Raw genomic sequence first — 21,115 nt, 5'->3', positions numbered from 1 at the left:
GTGGGATCCTTAAAGGAAGGAATAGTTTTGACTTTCTCTTGGAGGAGAGTATCTCCAGCTCTTGACCAAGTGCTTGACAAACACTAAGCACTTACTAAATGTTTATTTCCTTAGTCAAAGACAGAAATCTATACTATATGCCAAAAATGCCTATTTTTTGGTAAATCATTCTTTGTAATAAAAAAAGGAAGCAACCCTTTAAGTTATGGAAAGATTAAAAGAAATCCACAAAAATTCTGGTATGTGAATGTAGGTGGAATATGACTGTCCAATAAGTAAGAAATGGCAGATATGGGAATTCAAGCAATTACAAGCAGATTTGCTTGCAGCAAGGCAAAGTGAAAAGAGAACCAAAAGAACGAGACCCTGTAATGTTCTTCTCTAAAGTAGAATCTTCTCTGGGAGCAGGTGTCTCGGGGGGCTTCTGGAGGTAGCCTTTCTTTCAGTTCAGTGTAATCACCCCAAATGCAGCCAGGAGTTAAAGTCCAAATCCTTTACTGTTTCTTTTAAAGTCTTATCTCTTTTCCTTTTGGCCCAGTTAGCTTTAATAGAGGCCTATCTCTCTCCTTGGTAGTGAGAGTTTAAGCTGCCTTCTCCGGCTTGTGAATCTCCTCGACTGAATCCTGGTTGAGGGTCAGAGCTTCTAGTGGGTTTCTCTTCTTTGGCCCTGAGAGCTCCTCCTTATATATGCTCTCTTACAGGTATGAATCTTGTGGAATTATAGTAAGTACTAAGTACATGTAAATTAGAGAATCATTATCTCAACAATTCCACTGACTTGGCACCTTGTAAGAATCCTAACATCTCCCGCTTTCTTTTGATTTAGAACATAGGTGGTTGTAACCTCCCTGACTTCTCAAGGAGATGAGAACCCCCCTAAAAAGAAGGAGATCACACCTTCCCTGACTGCTCAAAAAAGGAGCAAAAACACCATAAGAAGGAGGTGATCATACCCTCCCTGACTGCTCAGGAAGGGAGATGAAAACACCAAAGGAAATGGGAAAAGGACTAATGATGAAGTGTATTATCTGCCTCCAGAGAAAGAACTGATATTGTTTGAATGCACACCAAAGTGTGTTATGGGCCAGAACTCTGTACTTAAAACAAGGATTCTTACAAGGTGCCAACTCAGTGGAACTGATGAGACAATGGTTATCTGGTTTAGCATGCTGATTAATAGTTCTTTAGTTCAGTATGATTTTATTTTACAACAAATAATGGTTCTCTCGTGATATAATGATTGGCTTATACTCAGTATGATGAATGGATTTAACTGTACTAGGACATATAAGCTGGGACAAACTCAGCCAGATTCATTCCATTTCCCACCTTTATGGTGGCTGGAGGCTGGAGCAGAAACCCTAGGACTCAAAGATTCACTCCATCTTACCCACTGTGGTGGCTGGCCTGTCCTCCTGCATTTTCTCCACTGAGACCAAGCTAGCCCTGGCCCCAGGCAAGGAGACAATTAAGAATTTGGACACCTGGCTATTCATTCTCATGGCAATTACTGAACTGAAACAAAGGTTAGTCCCAAGACCTCCAGAAAACCAACCGGAACTCTACAAAAGTATACTATTTTTCATTTTCTTTATTTTTTCTTTTATTCAAATCTTCTTGTATAAAATGTCTAATAAAGAAATGTTATACATGATTGCACATCTATAACCTATATCTGATTGTCTTTGGAAGGGAAGGAAGGAGGAAGCAAAGGAGGTCTAGAATTTGGAACCCCAAACTTTAAATAAATAAAATGCTTTTAAAAATAATCTTGCTTTAAAAACTAATCTTGGGGCATTTCCCTAATTTTATTCTGCCTCATTCTTCTCTGTCTTCAAAATCATTTCTCTTTTTCTCTGAATACCTTTACTTCATTTAAAAGCAGCAAATAGGCTTGGTAATCATTTATAAACACTTGGGAAACATTATTCATGCTGTGTTTATTCTCCTCAAAAACACAAAAGAACAAATAAAAGTAATCAGACAAGATCATAAACTGAATTTGACCAGGTTTGTATTCATGGCAGACTCTGTTTTATGAGCTAATATAGCTCATGAAGCCAGCAGAGAATTTGTTATCAGACATTATCATTTCAGTGCCTGGAAAATAACCCCTGGCACTATTTTCTGTAATTTAGTCAAGAGAAATATATGACCAAGAAAGCACATCAAAGAAATGACTGATGGAGAAAGGACACAGGCTGGTCACAAATAAGAACAAGAGTTCCAGATGCTCCTTTACTATTCCAACAAAGCCAAGAAAATTGGAGAAAGGTCTCCAGCATGGAGTGTGCACCCTTTTAGTGTAATTATGGGAGGACATGCAGAAGAGATTCCACAGACAAGAACAGGTTGAAAGATGCATCGTTGGAAGGAACATTTGTCTGTGAAACAACTGATTTAAGTACGGTAGTTTTTGACTAAGGGAATAACAAATGCTTTCTTGCTGTTTTGCCAGCAGAAGTTTGAAAATTCCTGTGCTAATAATAATGCATTTACACAGAAACCTTGAAAGTCTAGCTTGGAGATTAAACTCAGAGTTAGTGTATTCAATGTCACACAAAGCAGAATAAAAATCAAGTTTTGGGTTCACATATTAAGATCTTCTACTAACTTTGAACAAATCGTCCTGTATTAGAATAGTTCACATATCATAGCAGTTTTCTAATGATTCTGACTCACTGCCTTCAATTCTCCAATGAGGTAATAGGAAGCTATTCATCTACTCTGTCCATCTGGATTTGAGAAACAAATATTACTTGGAAAGATTCAGAGAAATTCACAATCTGGCTTGAGTGATCTCAGGAGAATCACATGTGAAGGATATAGTATCGAGACACAGGAGCTGTTGGCATACATGGGAGCCACTTGACAGTGGCTACTGGAGATCCAACCCAGAATGGATCTCCTCTTGTGAGAGGCTGTTGCTGTTCTCTGACCTCTCTGACTGAGAGGCTGCTCTTGTCTGACCTCTCTCTCCTCTTCCCTCTGCTTCCAATTTATCTCATTCCCAGTCCACAACACCTGTGTCAGCAAAGGCTTCCCTGCAACCCCTTCAGATATTATGATCCACAGCTGTAGAGGCTCTCGGAGAATTGACCTGTACCTTAACAATACAGGAAAAATGTACTGGAGTTCACTCCTTGTTCTGTCCTCTTTGTAATCACAGATTCATTCCCTAGAGAAAAAACAACTTCATTCAAGACTGGGTGATGTTAGTGATGATTTAAGTAATTTTGAAATCCAAAGATTCCTCCCTAGTGAGGGTCACTGGCTTTCCTCTGGATTAGACCAATGTATTTCTCTTAAATGTATTCCAGCAGGTTATAAGATCCCAGAATTTCAAGGTTAAAAGGGACTTTACAAGCCATTTAATTCACTCGCCTAGACAAAAAAAATCTCTACAATAACTGGAATAGTGGAAAGCATTCTGACTCTGGAGCAAGAGAAGATAGGGATAAATCCCATCTTTGACACTTTCTACTTGTTTGATCTTAGGATAGGCATTGAGCCTGGACCCAGCTATATAATCCAGGATAGGTTAAACTAAGTATTGCTTATTACCTCTATGAATATTGGGTTGTAAAATCTTAGAGGGCAGGGACTCCTTTTGCACTTTTTGTTATCCTCAGTGTTTAGAACTGTGCTTGTAGTGGGTGCTTAATAAATGTTGATTTATTGATTCTTGACCCTTCCTGAACACATGTATAAAAGCAAGCATTAAGGTAGAGGATTGCTAAAGTTTTTTTTAAGCTGTTTCTCCAGTAACATATTCCCCGTAGCATTGCTAATGAATGATTCCTTGTATATTTTTTTTTGGAGGAGAGTTGGGTGGTTCATGTGGACCTTTGAATTTATTGGATACAATTAGTGCAGAAACTCCCTTCACTGGTCCTAATCAGAAAGAGCTGTTGTTCTTTTGTCTAAAGTCTTTGGAGGATTCCTGGTCCACTGCGAGGTTAGTAACTTGTTATATAATTAGTTTATGCTAGATTTAGAGTCTTGTGCCCTAGACTTCCTGGCTTTAAGGCTGGCCCTCTATCCATGATTCCATGCTATTCCTTGCCAAGTTATTTTTCAAATTCAGGTTCTTTCTTGATTCCTGATAAGAATAGCTAGGAAAGCACACAAATGACTGAGTTGGTAGTCTAGGAGAGAATAACAATAATTTACATGTACATAGCACTTTAAATTAATTATCTCCTCTAATTCTCACAACAGCCCCATGATATAGAGAATGCAAGCATTTTGCACTTGGGGAAACTGAGGACTGTATGTTTAATTAACTGGATCATTATCATTCAGCAAGAAAATGTCTATGGCAGAATTTTCAACCCATTTCATAAAATCACAGAATCATAGAGTTGATGGGCACTTTAGAATCTAACTGCCTCATGTTACAGATGAAGAAACTGAGTCCCAGAGGGATTAAATATTTGGCCAAAGTCATATAGATAATAACTGTTTCAGTCAAAATTTGAATCTACAGCTTCCCTTGCTTAGCATATGACTGGAACTCAGATTCTGTGGTGGTAAGTTCTGTGCTCCAAGTTCAGTCCATCTACCACAGTGCGATTCTCTCAAAAGAAACAAATATTTGTATTTATGTATGTATGTATTATTGAAGGGTTTTCAAAGTGTTCTCTTCAAAACAATCTTGTGAGAAAGTTCTCCTGATGAGTATTATCATTCTCATTTTACAGATGAGGAAACAGATTCAGGAAAGTTGATCAAAGTCACACAACTAGCAAGGATGAGAGGTAGGAATTTACCTAGTTATTGGTGGTGCTGCAGGGAGGGTCACTGAGAAGGCAGAGTGGATAGGATCAGGAAGATCTGGATCAAATCTTTCCATTGCCATGAAACATCTTGACTTAGGCAAGTCATTTAGCTTCACGGTGCTCCGGGAACTAACTCCAGCTCAAGCGATAATCAGAATTAACATCGGAGTTTCCTCACTGAAAGTTCTCCCAAAATGAAGGGATAGGCCTTGTATCAGCTTCCCATTTTCTCCCTGCCTCTTCTTCTTCCCCAAAAGCTGAGGATTTACTTTGGCTGTTTTCAAAATAGCCAGTAGTATTTTCTGAGACTTTTTTGACTCTGACCTTAGGTCAAATGTGATTTTTCTTCCTGTTTTCCTTGGGAGGGGGCATTCCCTCATTCCTGGGTGCCCTCTTAGACACATGGTCTCCATTTAGATGATTGAGGGGATCACGAGGCTGCATTGATCAAATGCCAGCGGTCAGGACATGGCCACAGAAAAGAGAATTTACCCTTCAAGCGTTTGCCCTGGCAATGACTCACTGACCTGGGTAAGTCAAATAAAACCCTTAGTTATTTCCAAAAAACAAAAGACTAACCTGTACAAAGAGCTACCACTGAGGTGGAAAATAAAGCCTTTGATCTATGGTTGCAGATTTAGAGTTCACCCATAGAAACAACAGCCTAACATGCATCAGTAAAGATAATTAGTTAAACTACAAAGCTACCAAAGAATCAGAAACAAAATCCATGCCCATTGATTGAGAAATGGATAAACCAGCTGTGGTACATGAATGCAATGGAATATTATGGAATGAGCCACAGGAAATGATGAATATGGTGGATACAGAGAAGCCTGGAAGGATTTGTACAATCTGACATAGAATCAAGTAAACAGAGCCAAAGAAGCAACATATACAAGATGGCAACATTGTAAATGGGAATGCCAACAAAATAATTAGGAGAAAGTGTTGCAAAATTACAAACAACCAATTTGATCCCAAAGAAGCGAAATGAGAGGGAACAAAAACTCTTCTTCGGAGGGGAGAAGTCCATGAGGGAGGAACATTACATAATTTGGGGGCAAAAAAAGATGGATTAGTGGTGCTATAGGGAGCATCAGGGAATAACAAAGTCAGTGAAAGCATCTCATAAAAAAGTCTGATCTTTTCAATGCTATTGCTAGGATTTTTTTTCTCTTTTCCTTTTTTTCTTCAAAAAATATTCTTTTTCTGTATCAGATTGATTATTGTCTTGAGGAAAGGAAAGGGATGGGAGGAGAGAATAGATTTTGGAACTCAAAAGCTTTTTTTTTTTTAAATAACAAATGTTAAAAATTCTTTTTACATGTAATTGGGAAGAAAAATAAAACGTTATTTTAAAAATAAACAGGGAAAATATATTTTAAAAGTATTCTTTGTTATATGTGTCGCCTCCCAGTCGAGGAAAATTGCACAGAATTGCAAAGGAAACTAATTATATTGAAATGCAGGTAAGCAAATATTTTTTAAGCAAACAAATCTACAGAACTGTAGGTAAGAAGGCCCGCGGTGCATACATTTAGTTCCATAATATTTTGATGTCGGGCCAAGGCAGGGCATTGCCTACAGGGCAGTCTTCCCTAGGAGACAACTTTATCTCATACCTTATGAGTGAAAAGCAAATTGGGGAAACTCTAGCTGGAACTGGCTCCCAATTGTTCTTTAGGCTTCTGTAATCATACTTGGAGCTCGAGATTTCCTACTCCTTTCCAATGAAGAGATAACTATTTAGTTTGGGCTTTGGGACGCTGTATGTTCTGAGCAAAATGTCCTGCACTGGTCTAATGAGGGCTGATCAGATTTCAAGAAAACAAAAGGGGGAAAAGCTGGTACAAGAGGTACTCTGCCAAGGGCAGAGCTGGCCAGGCAAATCGGCACCGAACATTTACATCTCCCCCATCTTCCTAGCAACAGAGAAGGGGGACTTAGAAATGGCATCTGGAGACCTACCAGATCCTTGTCGCTTGGATTTGGCACTTTGTTGCAAAGTGGGACCCTGCCTGGGACAAACTGCCAGAGCCAATTTCAAATTCAACCATTTGTGACTATGAAGAGAAGAGAAAACAGGTCTGAGGCAGCGTGGTGCAGTGAAGACCCTGCTTAGTTTTTGTAGTGAGAGGACTGGGAGTCAAATCCTTGCTTCGTTTTTCACTATCTGTTTGACCTTGCCAGTCAATTAGGCTCACAAGACATCAGGGTCTTCAACTATAAATTCAAGAGGATTGGATCAGCTCTTTCAGGCCCAACCAATTCTGAAGCTGATCCTATGTTGGAGTGAATTTCAGGGATAATGAAGGTCAGATCAAGAGGATGAAGACCAAAGAGTGGGTCTATGCCAGTCAGGAAGGCTGAAACTCAGAGATGGCAGAAAATGAAAAGGACAAAACAGATGTGACATGGGGCAGCAATATTGGGGAAAAGAGTAAAATCCCAGAAGGAAGAGGGATCAGGGAGTGGGGGGTACTATGGAGAGAAGTCAGAAATGTCAATGAAATGTCAATGCCATTGCTCATTTCTTCTCATATATCTTCAGAGTGCCTCTCAAGTCTCTGAAGCTAGACCCAATAAAAACCTTGAATGGGGAAGTGAATCCCAAGATCAATGAGGGGACATTAAGGAAGCACCAAAACACCATCTTTAATTTTGTCATTCCCTGATAGACCCTGCTGTTGCCATCTCCTCTCTGGCTCCAAAATAATGCTAGATTGATGGATTAATGGGTGGATAGATGAACAGATCAATAGATGGATAGATGAATAGATGGTTGTATGATGGATAGACAGACAGACAGACATGAGGATGGATAGGTAGATTAACAGATATTTATGCAGATACTTTGATCATAGATGCTTAAATCAACAAATACTTAGGTCAATAGGTAGATACTTAGATGAATAGATACTTGAATCAATAGACATTTAGAAAAATTTGAGGATGGATACCTAGTTATATTGGTATTTTAAGTATATAGGCTTCTTTCCCCCATAGAATCTATAATTCTTGAGGTCAGGGCTAGCTCACTTTGTGTCTATATGTCCTAGTAGAGTGACCAACATGGAGCAGGAACTTAATAAACACATGTGGAATCATTAGGGTGATGAACCTGAGCCCAAGCACAGGCTCTTCTAGTGACACCTTATGTGCCCTGGGATCTTACTGAATATCACATAATAGTCCAGCTCCTACATGTTCCTTGTGTCATGGAGGTAGAGGGAAAGAGATGGGAAAGGAGACTTGAACCAAAGAGAAGTGACCATGGGCAGGAATTGATGCTTATTCAATAACCTTTAGGGTACTAATAATGAAGAAGGTTTTTAGTTTATCATTCTTCCTCACAGACAATCATGTCAAGACTTTTTGAGCCTCTTCCTTGGATTTCCATCAGGAAAGAGAGGGGATATGTTTCCTTTCCTCTTCAATGGAAGCCATGGCAATAGGGAGAACATGGCAATGAGCACACGTGCTGATGTAGCCTTGCATGAGAATGTACCTAAAATCTCAGGTTGCCTCTGATGCCGTGCATGCTTTTTTCCTGAGACGGTTGTTTCTAACCTTGGTGGCCATCTTGGTAGTAGCAGAGATTGAGAGGTCCTGGTTCTGGTGATGATTGTTCAGTAATCAATGCTTCTGGCAACAGTTCTACCTCTTCTGGGAGCAGATGACCGCCACTAGGAGAATGAACCCATGTCATTTCCTGATTTGTCACGAAACATGAATCTTGAATGAGTTACTTAGCACTGAGCCAAGGTGAAGGTGAAATGTCCATTCTGCAGTTCCACTGTGTTCCGTATTTTTAAGTTATCAACCTTCCAAGAGAATATAAAAGGAGTCATGAGTTACTATTTCAGGCTTTTGGTATTTGTTAATGTACATTTATGAGTATATGTGATCCACCTTGTACATTGAACATCTTTCTAGAAGTGACCATATTAATCTCTTTGGGGAGACTTTAGATGTAAGTCAAGACTAAGCTTTAAAAGGTCTCTCTCACACACACATGTAATACACATGTGCATTCCCACCTGCAGTGTACAAACACACACATGCCCCCCCACAAGCACATACATATGTGTTGTCCACACATAGTGCACACTCACACATGCACACACACTCATATATGCATACACATGCACACAGTTCTAGGAACCATAATCTTCCAGAAAATGTGAGGAAATATACATACAGAGAATGTGGCTGACCCTTTTTTGGGAATTCAAACTTAGAGGTTCATAAGATCTCACAGCTAAGAACCCTCTAGAGGGATCAGGTTCTCCCTCTTTTTCTTCCTTCCCAGAAGGCCTAACTGGTAAGCCATCAAGGCTGGGACCAACAAGGATCCTGAAAAGGCAGGTAGAAGGGACTAGCTAATGGTCACTGATAGAGAACTGAGGGAATATAGAAAGAGTAGAGATGGGTAAATGTTGCCCAGATTTTCCAAAGTGAGAAGGTTAATTTCTCATGCTCTGAGTCAATGAACATCTAGAGTTAGCTCAAGAGTGAGAATCAATTGATTGATCCCTGTTGGGGAAATGGTGGAGGATATTCATCCTGTCTCTGTTTATCCCCTGCTATCTGAGGGACCTTGGGATAATCATTTAAACTCTGTGAGTCTCAATTTCCTTATTTGTAAAGTGAGAGGGTTGAATTAGTTTTTAAGATCCTTTCAAAGTAGAAATAAATTAACCTGTTTCTGGGATGATTTAAATGTAAATCCCTGATGATCCTGAGATTCTGTTTCCTACTTGTAGAGGGCCACAGACAGTGGGAGAACTCTGGGTGAGGTATAAGACCCTTCAGCCCAGAGGGAACCTGTGACAATGTCTAGTTTGGCTCTCATCTCCCCTTGGGGGCATCTCAGCCTTTCTGAGACGTCCGGGGGGCGTGACAACCTGTGTTCTACTTGAAACAGAGATACTTGCAAATAAAGAGGCATCCACATAATAATAGCAAAGTGCTCATCGTTAGCCCATGCTCAATATGCTATAGTGACGTAAGGTATTTAAATACCTTTACTAAGGTTTTAAATAAGACTTAGAGAGCTTGAAATAAATGGACTCCATTTCTGACCACATGGATTCCTGCCCCATCACGTCTTTTCTAAGACCAAGGACTGGGGCTGGTACTGAGAGCCTCCAGAGAGCTAATCCAGACGGTATACCTACTCTTCATCCTATAAAGGGGAATATTGTATATATTCATCCCTCGTGTAAGTTAAAAGTTGAAAACATACTTCCTGGTTTCCAGATTATTATTTGGTCTCACAAATGGGGAAAAAGAGTGCAAGAAAGAAAGAAAATAATGAACTCCTAATCGTGATAAACTTTATGCTTACCTTCCTGCACTGGCCCTGGGTTTGGGGCTGAAAGTGGAGGCACAGGCAGGAATTACTTATGATTGTCCATTGCCAGATGGCAAGGCTTATCCCTCTACCTCAAAATTTACCATAAACCTGTCATAGAGGCATTAGTATATCCAAGTAATGTTTATTGGCCCCATTTGGGACACATGGACTTTCTAATTCTAAGTGAGCACACTACTGTTAGCTGAATCTAATGAGTACCTTTGGGGAAAACCAACAAACAAACTAGAATACAGGCAGTGCATAGTTATTTTCACAAAACTTAGTCTTGTGAAATGTGTCTAGGCAGAATGGATGGATCCAGATTTCAGTTGGACAGCCCTCCCAGGGACTCAGCCAGAAGAGTCCAAAGTGTTTAATCCAAGTCTGCAAACATTCTGGAAATGCCTACTATGTGCCAAGCACTGTTAGAAGCACTGAGAAAATACAAAGACAAAACAGATGATAATCCCTGCCTTCAAAGAGTTTACACTTCTCTGATGTAGTGGGCTAGAGAGTCCATTCTAGGTTCAGAACCAAAAAAGATCCAAGTTCAAATCCCAGTTCAGACAGTAACCATCTGTATAACCCTGAGCAAGTCACTTAAGCACTGTTTGCCTCAGTTTCCTCATCAATAAAATGGATACAATAATACCAACTGCCTGACAAGGTTGTATAAGAAGTAAGATAATACTCCATGTGTAAATGATTTTTGCAAACTCAAAGTAGCTCTCTATAAATGTTAGCCACTATTTTATGAATAAGAGGAACTATGGAAGTTAGGCCAGATTATCTAAAGACAAACATTTTCATATTCTTATGAAAATCCATGAAAGGAGAAGGTTGGTTCAAATGGAATATTTAAAATCCTCTTATATGGGGGGGGGAGGAGGGAGGAAGGGTGTTTTATAAACAATAAGCCTACTTGATTCATGTTGATGAATAATAACCTTGGACAAGAAGTTGCAGAGGGCTACTGGCTGGGCTACACGATACTTAGATTCAGAATGTCACTGAGCCCTGTGGAAGTATTTAATTCTTTCCCTCAGAGAGCTGGTATTCACTTTGGGGAGAAAGAACAGTCTTAGATAATGAGGATTGGGTAGTTCTTGTTTCTCCCAGCTCTCTCTAAAGGCACTGAGAGGATTGAAGCAAGATCTAGAAGCCAGTTGGATTTGAATCTAAACTCAAAATTTAAAAACAAAATTCCAAAAGTTGCTTTAGTTGGGAAACTTTAGGAAAATGACAAATCTCTCTTCCAGGATTCACATCATTGTCTCCAAGACTGCAGACATCCTGGAACATTATCAACTCAAAGGTGGGATTCATTGCTCTGATACTCAGAAATCTTGGAAGCTATTTAGCTAGGACCCACAGTGCCCTACATGTCTATGAATGGATATCAGAGGGTCTGAGAAGTACAATGGGAAAGATACATGTAACTTGATTTTTTTCACTGTCCTAAAATTTACCATTTCTTTCAATGGCAAATTGAAAAAAAAACAAAAATGATCTTCTTCTGAAAAGTTTATAGACTTTACCAGACACCCCAGAGGAACATATAATACAAAAAGTTTAAGAATCTTTATCTATAACATGAGTTTTACTTTCAATGAAATGAGAGATAGAGCTCAGGTTGTAAACATCCACAGAGGACTTCTAGTTCAACCCCAATATTTCACATATAAGGAAACTGAGTCTGGTAGAAGTGGCTTGACCAAAGTCACATAGTTAGGAAACATCTAAAGAGAGATTTGAACCCTATTCCTCTGATTTTAGCATCAATGTTCCTTGTATGGTGTTATCCTTCCTCATAATTCAATGATTCTGCCTTTTCTCCTCTTCCATCTTGTCCATCATTCTTAGCACTTAAAATATCATTGTAGCCTTTCAGTCATGAAGGATATAATTCAGTGACTGGAAACTGTTCTGTGATTTTAATCAATGCTAATAAAAGTTCTTAATAATAATTATGTTTCATTTGAAAAAGGTTTTGAAGGTTTAAAAGTGAAGTGTTCCATTAAAAACAAACAAAAAAAACCTAACCTTCTCCCAAAATATTCCCATCCTCAAAAGGTTTTATCATTTTCACAATCATGTTTCAAAGCTAAAATGGATCAAAGAAGACATTTAGTCCAATACATCCATTTTAGAGATGCAGAAATTGAAGCAATGGAATGGTCATGCGACTTGACTGAGGTTATCTAGAGACCAAGTGAAAAAGGCAAGATTCAAAGCTTAGCTCTCTAATTTAAATTTTAAAAAGAAGTGGGATTCTTCTGAAAAGGAAAGATGATAAGGGTATGAATTAAGTTGGAGGGTATATCAGTAGAGAAAATTATATGGGTATGAAAAAGGAAACATGGCATGCTGGAGAGAATGCTCTACTTAGAGTCAAGGAGGACTGAGTTTAAATCCTTGAATAAAAGCTATATGACACTGGACCTCTCTAAGACTCAATTTCCTCATATGTAAATTGAGAGGAGTAGATTAGATGGCCCTTTAGAGCTCCTCTAATTCTAAATCTGTGATCTTGGAAATTTAACAATGGAGAAATTGGAATGATAAGTTATTAATGATTGCAAGTTATCATTGCCACTGTGCTCACGGCTTCCCTTTAATTCAATGTTGACATTTAAATAAAATTTTTAAAAATTCCAACCCAGGCCTACATGAACATTATGAGTGGGAGGAAAGGTAGCAAGTAGAAAGTCTAAGATATACTATTAGTGGAGCTGAATTGGTCTGGCTCTTTGGTCAACCAATTCTAAATCATGTGAAAAAGGTGATTCCAAATTGTTGAAGGCCTCTGACCCAATAAATCCCAACCCAAGGCATGTACCCCATGGAGCTCAAAGGCAGGTAGAAGATTCCTGTGTCAACATATTTATAGCAGCACTTCTTGTAATAGCCAAAGATGGGAAAGAAAGTTGTTGTGTATGAATCTGAAAAAGGCTAAAAACATTGGGGCACACTGATGCATTTGGTAAGCCATTATACCATAAAGAGCAACACATATGAAATTTCAGAGAAAGAGAAATTTGGAGAGACTTGAATGAGGTATTGAGAACAGTCATGATTATGTGTGAAGACTGAATTAGCACTCTGGATACCTTAGAATCAGCCAGAGTCAGGATAAGCAAAAGTCCTTGGTCTTTGTTCTTGGTCTTTAGGGGTAGAAGTGAAGGGAATGGACACAGGATCTCTGTGACCTTCCTTTTCCTCCTGTAATGCCAAAGTGACTCTAGCTTGCTTTACTCCACCCCCTAATCCTTCCCACAATTCTCTGTATACACCAAAAGATTGAACCAGCACAGAATAGTGGGAAGGGCCATTTTCCAAGCATATGCTAATAGAGTATTGTCCAATCAGTAATTAGTCTTAAGTGCTCTGTTGTCCGACCTCAGTGCATCAATTCAAGTTTCAGCCCTTTACAATGATGTAATTCCCCAAACCCCCACATCCCACTCAAAAGCAGTTGACTTGTAATATACTGTAATAATTCATCTTGGTGCCCCAGAAAACTAGAGATATGGTGGACTACAGCTGCTAAAACTGGCAGACCTTTTCAGCTGGAGTTGTTCTGTTGGTGGGTTCCAGGTAAGTGGTTCTGCTTATTTTGAGGCAGGATTTAAAGAAAATGGAAAAGATTTCTAAATTTTACTGTTATTTAAATAAAAAAATAACAGAGAAACTTGAAAAAAGGAATGAATAAATAAGAAAAACCTTTATTAAGCACTCACTGTGTGGTTAAAAAAAAAAACACTGCTAAGAAATTCTCACTATAATTAGTGGAAACAGCACATAAAAAAAGTCAAGTCAATAGCAAAAATGGTGTGCAACTCCCCCTTTTCCCATTACTGAAAAGGAAAGCCCTGATATTGAGTGGGTATCAGTAGAAGTCAGGAAGGTGTCAGACCACAGATCCAGAGCAATCAAATGATGATTCTTTTGTTAAAAAAAAAAGCACTAATAGTGTGTGTGTGTGTGTGTGTGTGTGTGTGTGTGTAAAAATATGATATTCAAGTAAGTTCCTGCCCACAGGATTCATGAGATATTTTTTTCAATAGTTCCTATATGACATCCCACTTCAAGGCTTTAAAGGTGTGGTCTCATGGTTCTCAACATGGGAGTCATGTGCTAGATTTGGATTCAAGGAATCTGGGTTTGAATCCAGCTCTGTTACTGGCAATCTAAATGATGTTGGCCAAGTCATTTCCCTATTCTGTAAAATCAAGGAATTGGACCAAATTTCTCTCTCTCATTTCAAAATCTATCCTGATTCTTATGTCTTCAAAGCCAGAAGAATGCTGCAGAGAGAATCGCCATGCTCTGCTTTTCCCAGCAGGCAAATTAGCAGGCAGTGAGCATCCCAGTCGCTATTCTGATAAAAATTTCCAGACTGGTATCTGGAAGAATCAGTGATTGAACATTCACAGGATGGTCTGCAGCTGTGTGCTTTGGGCCCCTCTCTGAAAGTATCAACAATGTGGTCCATGTTTGCATGCTAAATAGCAAAGAGTGGAGAGATTTAGTACTGACAGATGCAGGAAAGAAAAGAAAATCTCCAGAGTGACCCAAAGTCATGCTTTCTGGGCAGGAGCATGATGGGGGGTAATAATAGTGATACCCCCCACCCACTCCCATACCATGACAAAGAAGAAGAAGAAAGAAGAAGAAGGAGAAAGAGAGGAAGAGGAAGAAGATGAAGAGGAGGAGGAGGAAGAAAAAGAGGAGGAGGAGGAGGAGGAGGAGGAGGAGGGGGAGGGAGGGAGGAAAGGAAAAATGGCCTAAAAATCATTAAAAACAGTAGCAATAACCAGAGATGACAAGGAAGCTCAGAAGAAGACCCAAAGAGGGCAGTGTTGATCTTACTCTATTAAGTATATTAGAGTACACTTAAAAAATAAGTCATATATAATTACAATTCATGGTGTCCTGTGTAATCTCCTTTTTTGTTCTTCTTTGTAGAAGGAAATGTTCTTTTTGTTGATTTTTATCACCTTACAAAGCATTCATCACAATTATGCAAGAGTTCTTGAAAACGATAACAATAGCAACAAACTGGTTTGATGACTGATCATTTTCAAGCAAGGGATAAAGCAACAGCACACCGGCTCATCAAACATCACCATTTTCATAGTGAAGATCCAAGACAGAGTCCAAATGGAAGAGAGATAACAATAACAACAAAAATAATAATGGCTAACATCGCATAGGCATCTGTCTATACAGCAGACATTGTGCCAAGTAATTTACCAATATTATCTCATTTGATCCTCTCAATAACCCTGGGATGTAGGTGCTCTTACTATCTCCATTATACAAATAAGGAAGCAAAGGCAAATAGAGGCTAGGTGACTTGCCAGTCTCATGGTATATTTTTGAGGTTGGATTTAATTTGTTTTTCTTGACTAGAGCTCTCCAAAGACTAAGAGAGCTTTAACATTTTTGTGGGTCTGATTCCTTCTCAGAATAATAATGTGTGTCTTAATTAAAACTAGAGAGAATGTTAAGTTTCAGAAAGAGATGAGCAGAAATCAAAATGTATACTTTTCTTATCTTAATCTACGACCCCCTGAAATCTATGCATTGAACACAGATTAAGAATCTGCTAGAAGGTCCTCCTGATGGTTTCTTCCATGGACAACATTGTATTTGGCTGCACCAAGTACCAGGATGTTGTAGAAATTCCCTAATCACTCAAAAACTTAATGGATTAAGAATGCCTGGTGCCCAGTCTGTGAAGTGAGCCAGGATAAACAGGCTGTAGACCTCACCCATCTTAATATAAATCTTAACCAGACACTGCAAATAAACAACGAGCTGGTTCAGAGATGAAATGGAAGACAGTGGTTTGAGGGTATTTGAGAAATTTATCTTGGTGACCCCAATCTTCTCTCTAAAACAAAGGTCCATCTTTTTATGACAAATGTTTTCCCTGTGATGCATGAGTGCTGGTTCTGGAACATAACAATCTCTGAAGGACTGAATCTGAGAACCCTAAAAGGCAATGGAAGAAGACATGGTAGCCTCCAATAGACACACAATGAAAGTAAGAATCAGTGGGTGACCCACTTGTTCTCATGGTGTCAGGAGTAGAAGAGGGAGGCTGCTGGTATATTGGGTAGGCTCTGTGTAGTAAATATGGGGAGGATATGGCTGGAATTCCCAGGGAGTAGGCAGTTATGAATGGATTATGGATTATGTCTCATAAAGGGAATGTTCCCATCAGTGAAACCACAGAAACAACTAATGTCTGAACTGCATGTTAAGGTTTGCAAAGTCGTTTCTGTATATTATCTCTTGAGCCTCCCTATGATTTCATGCTATAATTATCCCCATTTTAAAATGATACTATCATTATTCCCATTTTGCATATGAGGAAAATGAGGTTATAGAAAACCGGGACTTCCTCATACATTAGAAGCAGGTTCATGTTTTCTTGAGTGCAAGCATTTTATCTACCATGCCAAAAGTCATACCATATTAAAACAGCCAAATGTAAGTATTCATTAAGCACCTACTCTGTACCAGGCCACTGTTTTGTGAACAGAGAAAAGTAAAAACCAGTCCATCGTCTCAAGGATTTCACAGTTTAATGAGGAAACAACTCCGTACATCCAAAATACATGGAGTGAATAGAAGGGAAGGCTCTAGGGTTAGGTAAGATCTTCAGAAGGTAGGATTTGAGTCACATCATTAAGGAAGTCGTAGAAATCAGGAGACAGTGGTAAGGAAGAAGAGCATTCAAGGCACTGGAAAAGACCCAGATAGGGGAGGTGACGTCATGTACAAATAGCAGCAAGAAATACAGTGCCATTTCCAAAGCATTATGTGGAAAGATGGCAGGGTCTCTTAGCAAAATTGTCTCACAAAGTAATAAAAAAGGCACTGGAGGAGAAAATAAGCCTGCAGTGCCTTGCAGTGAGATCTAGCTGAGGCATGTCATCCCATGAGGATCTGTAAATTAAACTGGAAAGGAAAACAACAGCTTCTTGGAATGATCCATCTTCTCCCAAGGAGCTGTAACTAAGATGGAGCACCTGAGATGTTTGTCATGGCACATCACAATGTAGGGAGCTCAAAAATTTCACCATACTCCCCACTGTGTTAAATGTCTCATCAGCAAAGAATAATATCAACCTGTGTTCCATTATGGAGACTCAGCACCCCTCCTGTATTACTGAACTTATCTCAGTTTCTTACACAAGTTTCATATCAATTTAAAAGTTAATTTGAGGGCATATCTTACATTGTTTACTCTGGGGGACAAAATTGTCATTTGTGCTTCTGTTCAGCCACATGTGAAATATGCTGTGGAGATGAAGTAGAGCCATCAGCAGTGTGGTGCAGTGGTTGGAACCTTAAATTTGCAGCTAGTTAATACCACTTAATTCTGACACTAATTATATAACCTTAAACAAACTTTTCTCAACCTCAGTTTCCTCTGAAATATTGGTGGGTCAGGATAATAATAGCACCTATCTCATAGGTTTATTGTGAGAATCAAAAGAGATACATTATCTCTTCTATGGTATCATTGAGCAACTTTAAGGGGATAAATTACTGAATAACTGATAGAATTATAATTATTCTAAAGACATCATGGTATAACATAGCAACAACTAACATTTTATAACATTATATAAAGTCTGAAAATGTATTTACAAATATTAACTCATCATCACAACACTGGAAGGTAGGTGCTATTATAATATCCATTTTATATACAGATGAGGAAACTGAGGCTGAGAGCTTGATTGCCCAGCATCACACTGATACACAGACAGGATTTGAACTCAGAAATTTTTGACTCCAGATCCAGAACTCTCTCCAATGTATCACCAAGGTGTAAGGACATTAAATCCAAGAAAATTTGGATTTGAGGCCCGTTTCTGATACAAATTGATTGAGTAATACCAGGCAAGTCACCTAATCTCTCTATGTTATAGGTAACTCTCTTTACAGAGAAAGTGAAGGTCTATACTTGTAGAGAGATTTTTCTTATCTTGGCATTTCCTGTGTCATTGAAATCAGAGTCCTTAGGATTATTTTCAACAGTGGAACCATCATCTTTGGCTCTACCAGGCCAGTTCCCAATATTGTCTGTGCAGAGTCATACTTGGTGAGCAGCCTGGTGTTGGACAAAATAAATCAACCGTGCTCCTCCTGAAAGGTGAACCAATTCTGATGACACTCAGGAATCAAATTTCAAAGTATCTTGAGAAAGGGAGAGTCTAAAGCCTCAGCAATGGTCCCAAAAACCATCTCTGCCAAAGCCAAAGATACAGGCAAAAAGATGGTAGGAAAGGCAGGAGCCCTTCTCCATGTCTGCTACATCCTATCTAGGAAAATGGGAGCTTCTTAAAGAATGGGATAAGGGTGAGTTGGCACATGGTAAGAACTTAACAAATAGTGGTTGAATTCGATTGAATTGAATTCCTGATGTGTCCTTTTCCTTTATCAACATTCAATGACTAAAGAGAGGAAAAAAGGAAAGTCAAATTCTGGTGGTCTTTAATTTCTTTTTCTTTTTCCTGTAGAGACCTGTGATTTCATAGTGAATGAAATTTCCAGTGTGGAAAACTCCTTCTACCAGTGTCCATTGATAAGTCATCTAATTTTAAAAATTTTTCTACAGCCCTGACAAGTAGAGACTTGCTCACAGTTGTGTGCCAGTGTTGAGTTATTCTGTCTCCAAATCTGCCCCTCTCTCTGCTGTCATCCCACTGGAGATTTTTTTTAATATGATGGACTTTGCCACAAACTAGCTAAGTGACACAGTTGGATCAGAATCTTGCACTGGGAGTATGGAAATCCTGAGTTCAAATGCCGCCTCAGATTTCAAGTAGATATAGAGTCCTGGGGCAAGTAGCACCTATCTCACAGGGTTGTTGTGAAGAAGAAATTGGATACCATCCATAGAGAACTTTGCAAAAATTAAAGTGCTACATAAATACTAACTATAGGATTTTGGGTAAGTCAGTTATGTTCCCTGGGCCTCAGTTTCCTTATGTGTAAAACAAATGTATTACACTAGATGACTAGCAAGGTTCCTTTTAGCTCTAGATCTCTGATGTAGAACTCTTCTAGACATTAGCCACCCTGTGGCTAATTTCAGACCTTTTCATCACACACTCAGAAAAGAATACCCTACAGAAAGATTGATATTGACTGCATTATATATACATATAAGTATTTTTAGTTTTAGTTTTAGTTACTACAATAGGCCAGTATATAGCAATTTTATTCTATTTTTCATCAAATCTGAATTGTAAGCTTTGCAAATAATTTAAGTTTCCAATCAATGAAAGCAAGAGACAAATGTAATTTATCATCATGGCCTGACTCGACATTAAAATGTTCATTTCTATTCCACTAGGTGCTCAAGACACTAGGGTCTGGTTCCAGGAAAGAATTATTCTTTTTTCTCTTTCATCTTTTTGGTGAGTGAAGATTGCCTTTAGGGCCAACAGAGAGGCATGCTATTTGAGTATAAGAAATTTATTGAATAAAAAAAACCATTCACTAAATCACCCACTAGTAAATAACAAAAGCATTGATTTTTAATAATGATTTTGAATCCTGTTTCAGGAAGGTTTCACATAGGAGAATTATGTGATTCTTACAGATGGGTTACTAGTACTAAAGGGCCCGCTAATCAGCTGATCCCTTTGGCAGAAATATAAGCTGAGGGATTGGAGTATTTAATGGGAAGATGATACTTTCTGGGAAACTCTATTCTCCTCATCTTTGAATAGATGTTAGGTACTTACAAAAGCAGGTCAGACCTAGCAGAATCTCCATTCGTTATTATAACATAACAGGACATTTTATTGTTTTAAACCACTGGCTGTTGTTCTGATGGCTACCATCTTGTGGTATGCTTGATCTTGACCAAAAGGCTACATCAATTCCATTACCTGTACTTATGTTGACATATGTTGCTTCGGAAGTTTCTGTAGCCCTCGATTTTAGGTTTGAATGGTCTGGACAGACTCTGGGCTCTGGAGGAAAAGTCCAGAGATAGTGTTCTGATCTAAAAAAATAACATAACTCTCTAATCACTGCTGGAAAGGCAAGTCAACATGAAACCTTTTATAAATTTTCCAATCAACTTTGGTTAGGACTAAAGGAAAATATGAAAGACATTAGGACAAACCTAGCTTTCTTGAGCCCTGAAGACTGGGTCTAATCCAAAATAATAATTACAGAGGTAATAACACAACTATATTATAGACCTTCTTGTATTGTCATCGTGATGTGGAGATTATCCTGGGTTCTCAAAGATTATGCTAGCCATATACAAACTCTAACAGATCCTAGGAAGTTTAGATAAGGCATCCAATACATTCTGAGGATGAACTAAGTCTAGGCAAGTCTGAGATGCTCCCCAATAGCCTAGCTGGTGAGTTGTTTAGCCACATTAACTCTCAAAGACCATCTACTTAATCATGAAAGGGTTGAGAGCTGTGTCCATAGTCATTCTCCCATGATTGAAACCAGTCTGTTTATGTTAAATGGTGACAATTCATATTTACATAGTGTTTTTTAATTTATAAACCTTTTTCTTCACAAGAATGAACATGGCAACATGTCATTATACCCATTTAAAGATGAGGAAACTAAAGATCAAAGAGATCAGAAAATGTATAATGGTTCACACAACTAGAAAATGGCAGGATTGGAATCCAAGACCAATATTTCACAAGCACTGGGCTCACTTCCAGTAAGCTCTCTACCAAAACCAGACTAAACCTCTATGAACTAGAGGCAGGAAGCACAGGCCTGACCATTTTTAATTCCATGTCCTTCCTGGGTTGGCACTTTGTGCTCCACAAATGTCTGGTGCCCAAAGGCTGAGAGGCAACTAGCAAAGGGTGTAGAGCACAGACATAGAATCAATGTGGGCTCAAATCCCAGCTGAGTCATTTATTAGCTATGTGACCCTTAGTAAGTCACTTAATTTCTC

General features: G+C 38.8%; 1 protein-coding gene across 4 annotated transcripts in view; it reads right to left on the bottom strand.

Moving 5' to 3' along the window:
- PTGER3 (prostaglandin E receptor 3) overlaps positions 1-21,115 on the bottom strand; it is a 66,367-nt gene that overhangs the window by 2,179 nt on the left and 43,073 nt on the right. Inside the window, exon 3 of one of the 4 annotated variants that reach the window (XR_004234228.1) lies at positions 8,293-8,608. The exons of 1 other annotated variant lie outside the window; for it this stretch is intronic. Coding sequence is in view for 1 of the 3 variants with exons in the window: in XM_031968877.1 (XP_031824737.1) it covers positions 8,534-8,608 (75 nt within the window). In the remaining 2 variants the exon portion in view is untranslated. Of the gene's footprint in view, positions 1-6,129; positions 8,609-21,115 lie in introns of those variants that run through there. 2 more of the 4 variants (XR_004234229.1, XM_031968877.1) reach the window with 2 other exon arrangements.

Source organism: Sarcophilus harrisii, chromosome 4 (assembly GCF_902635505.1).
Source record: "Sarcophilus harrisii chromosome 4, mSarHar1.11, whole genome shotgun sequence".
Classification (NCBI taxonomy): domain Eukaryota; kingdom Metazoa; phylum Chordata; class Mammalia; order Dasyuromorphia; family Dasyuridae; genus Sarcophilus; species Sarcophilus harrisii.
This window is presented reverse-complemented; position numbering and strand designations above follow the sequence as displayed.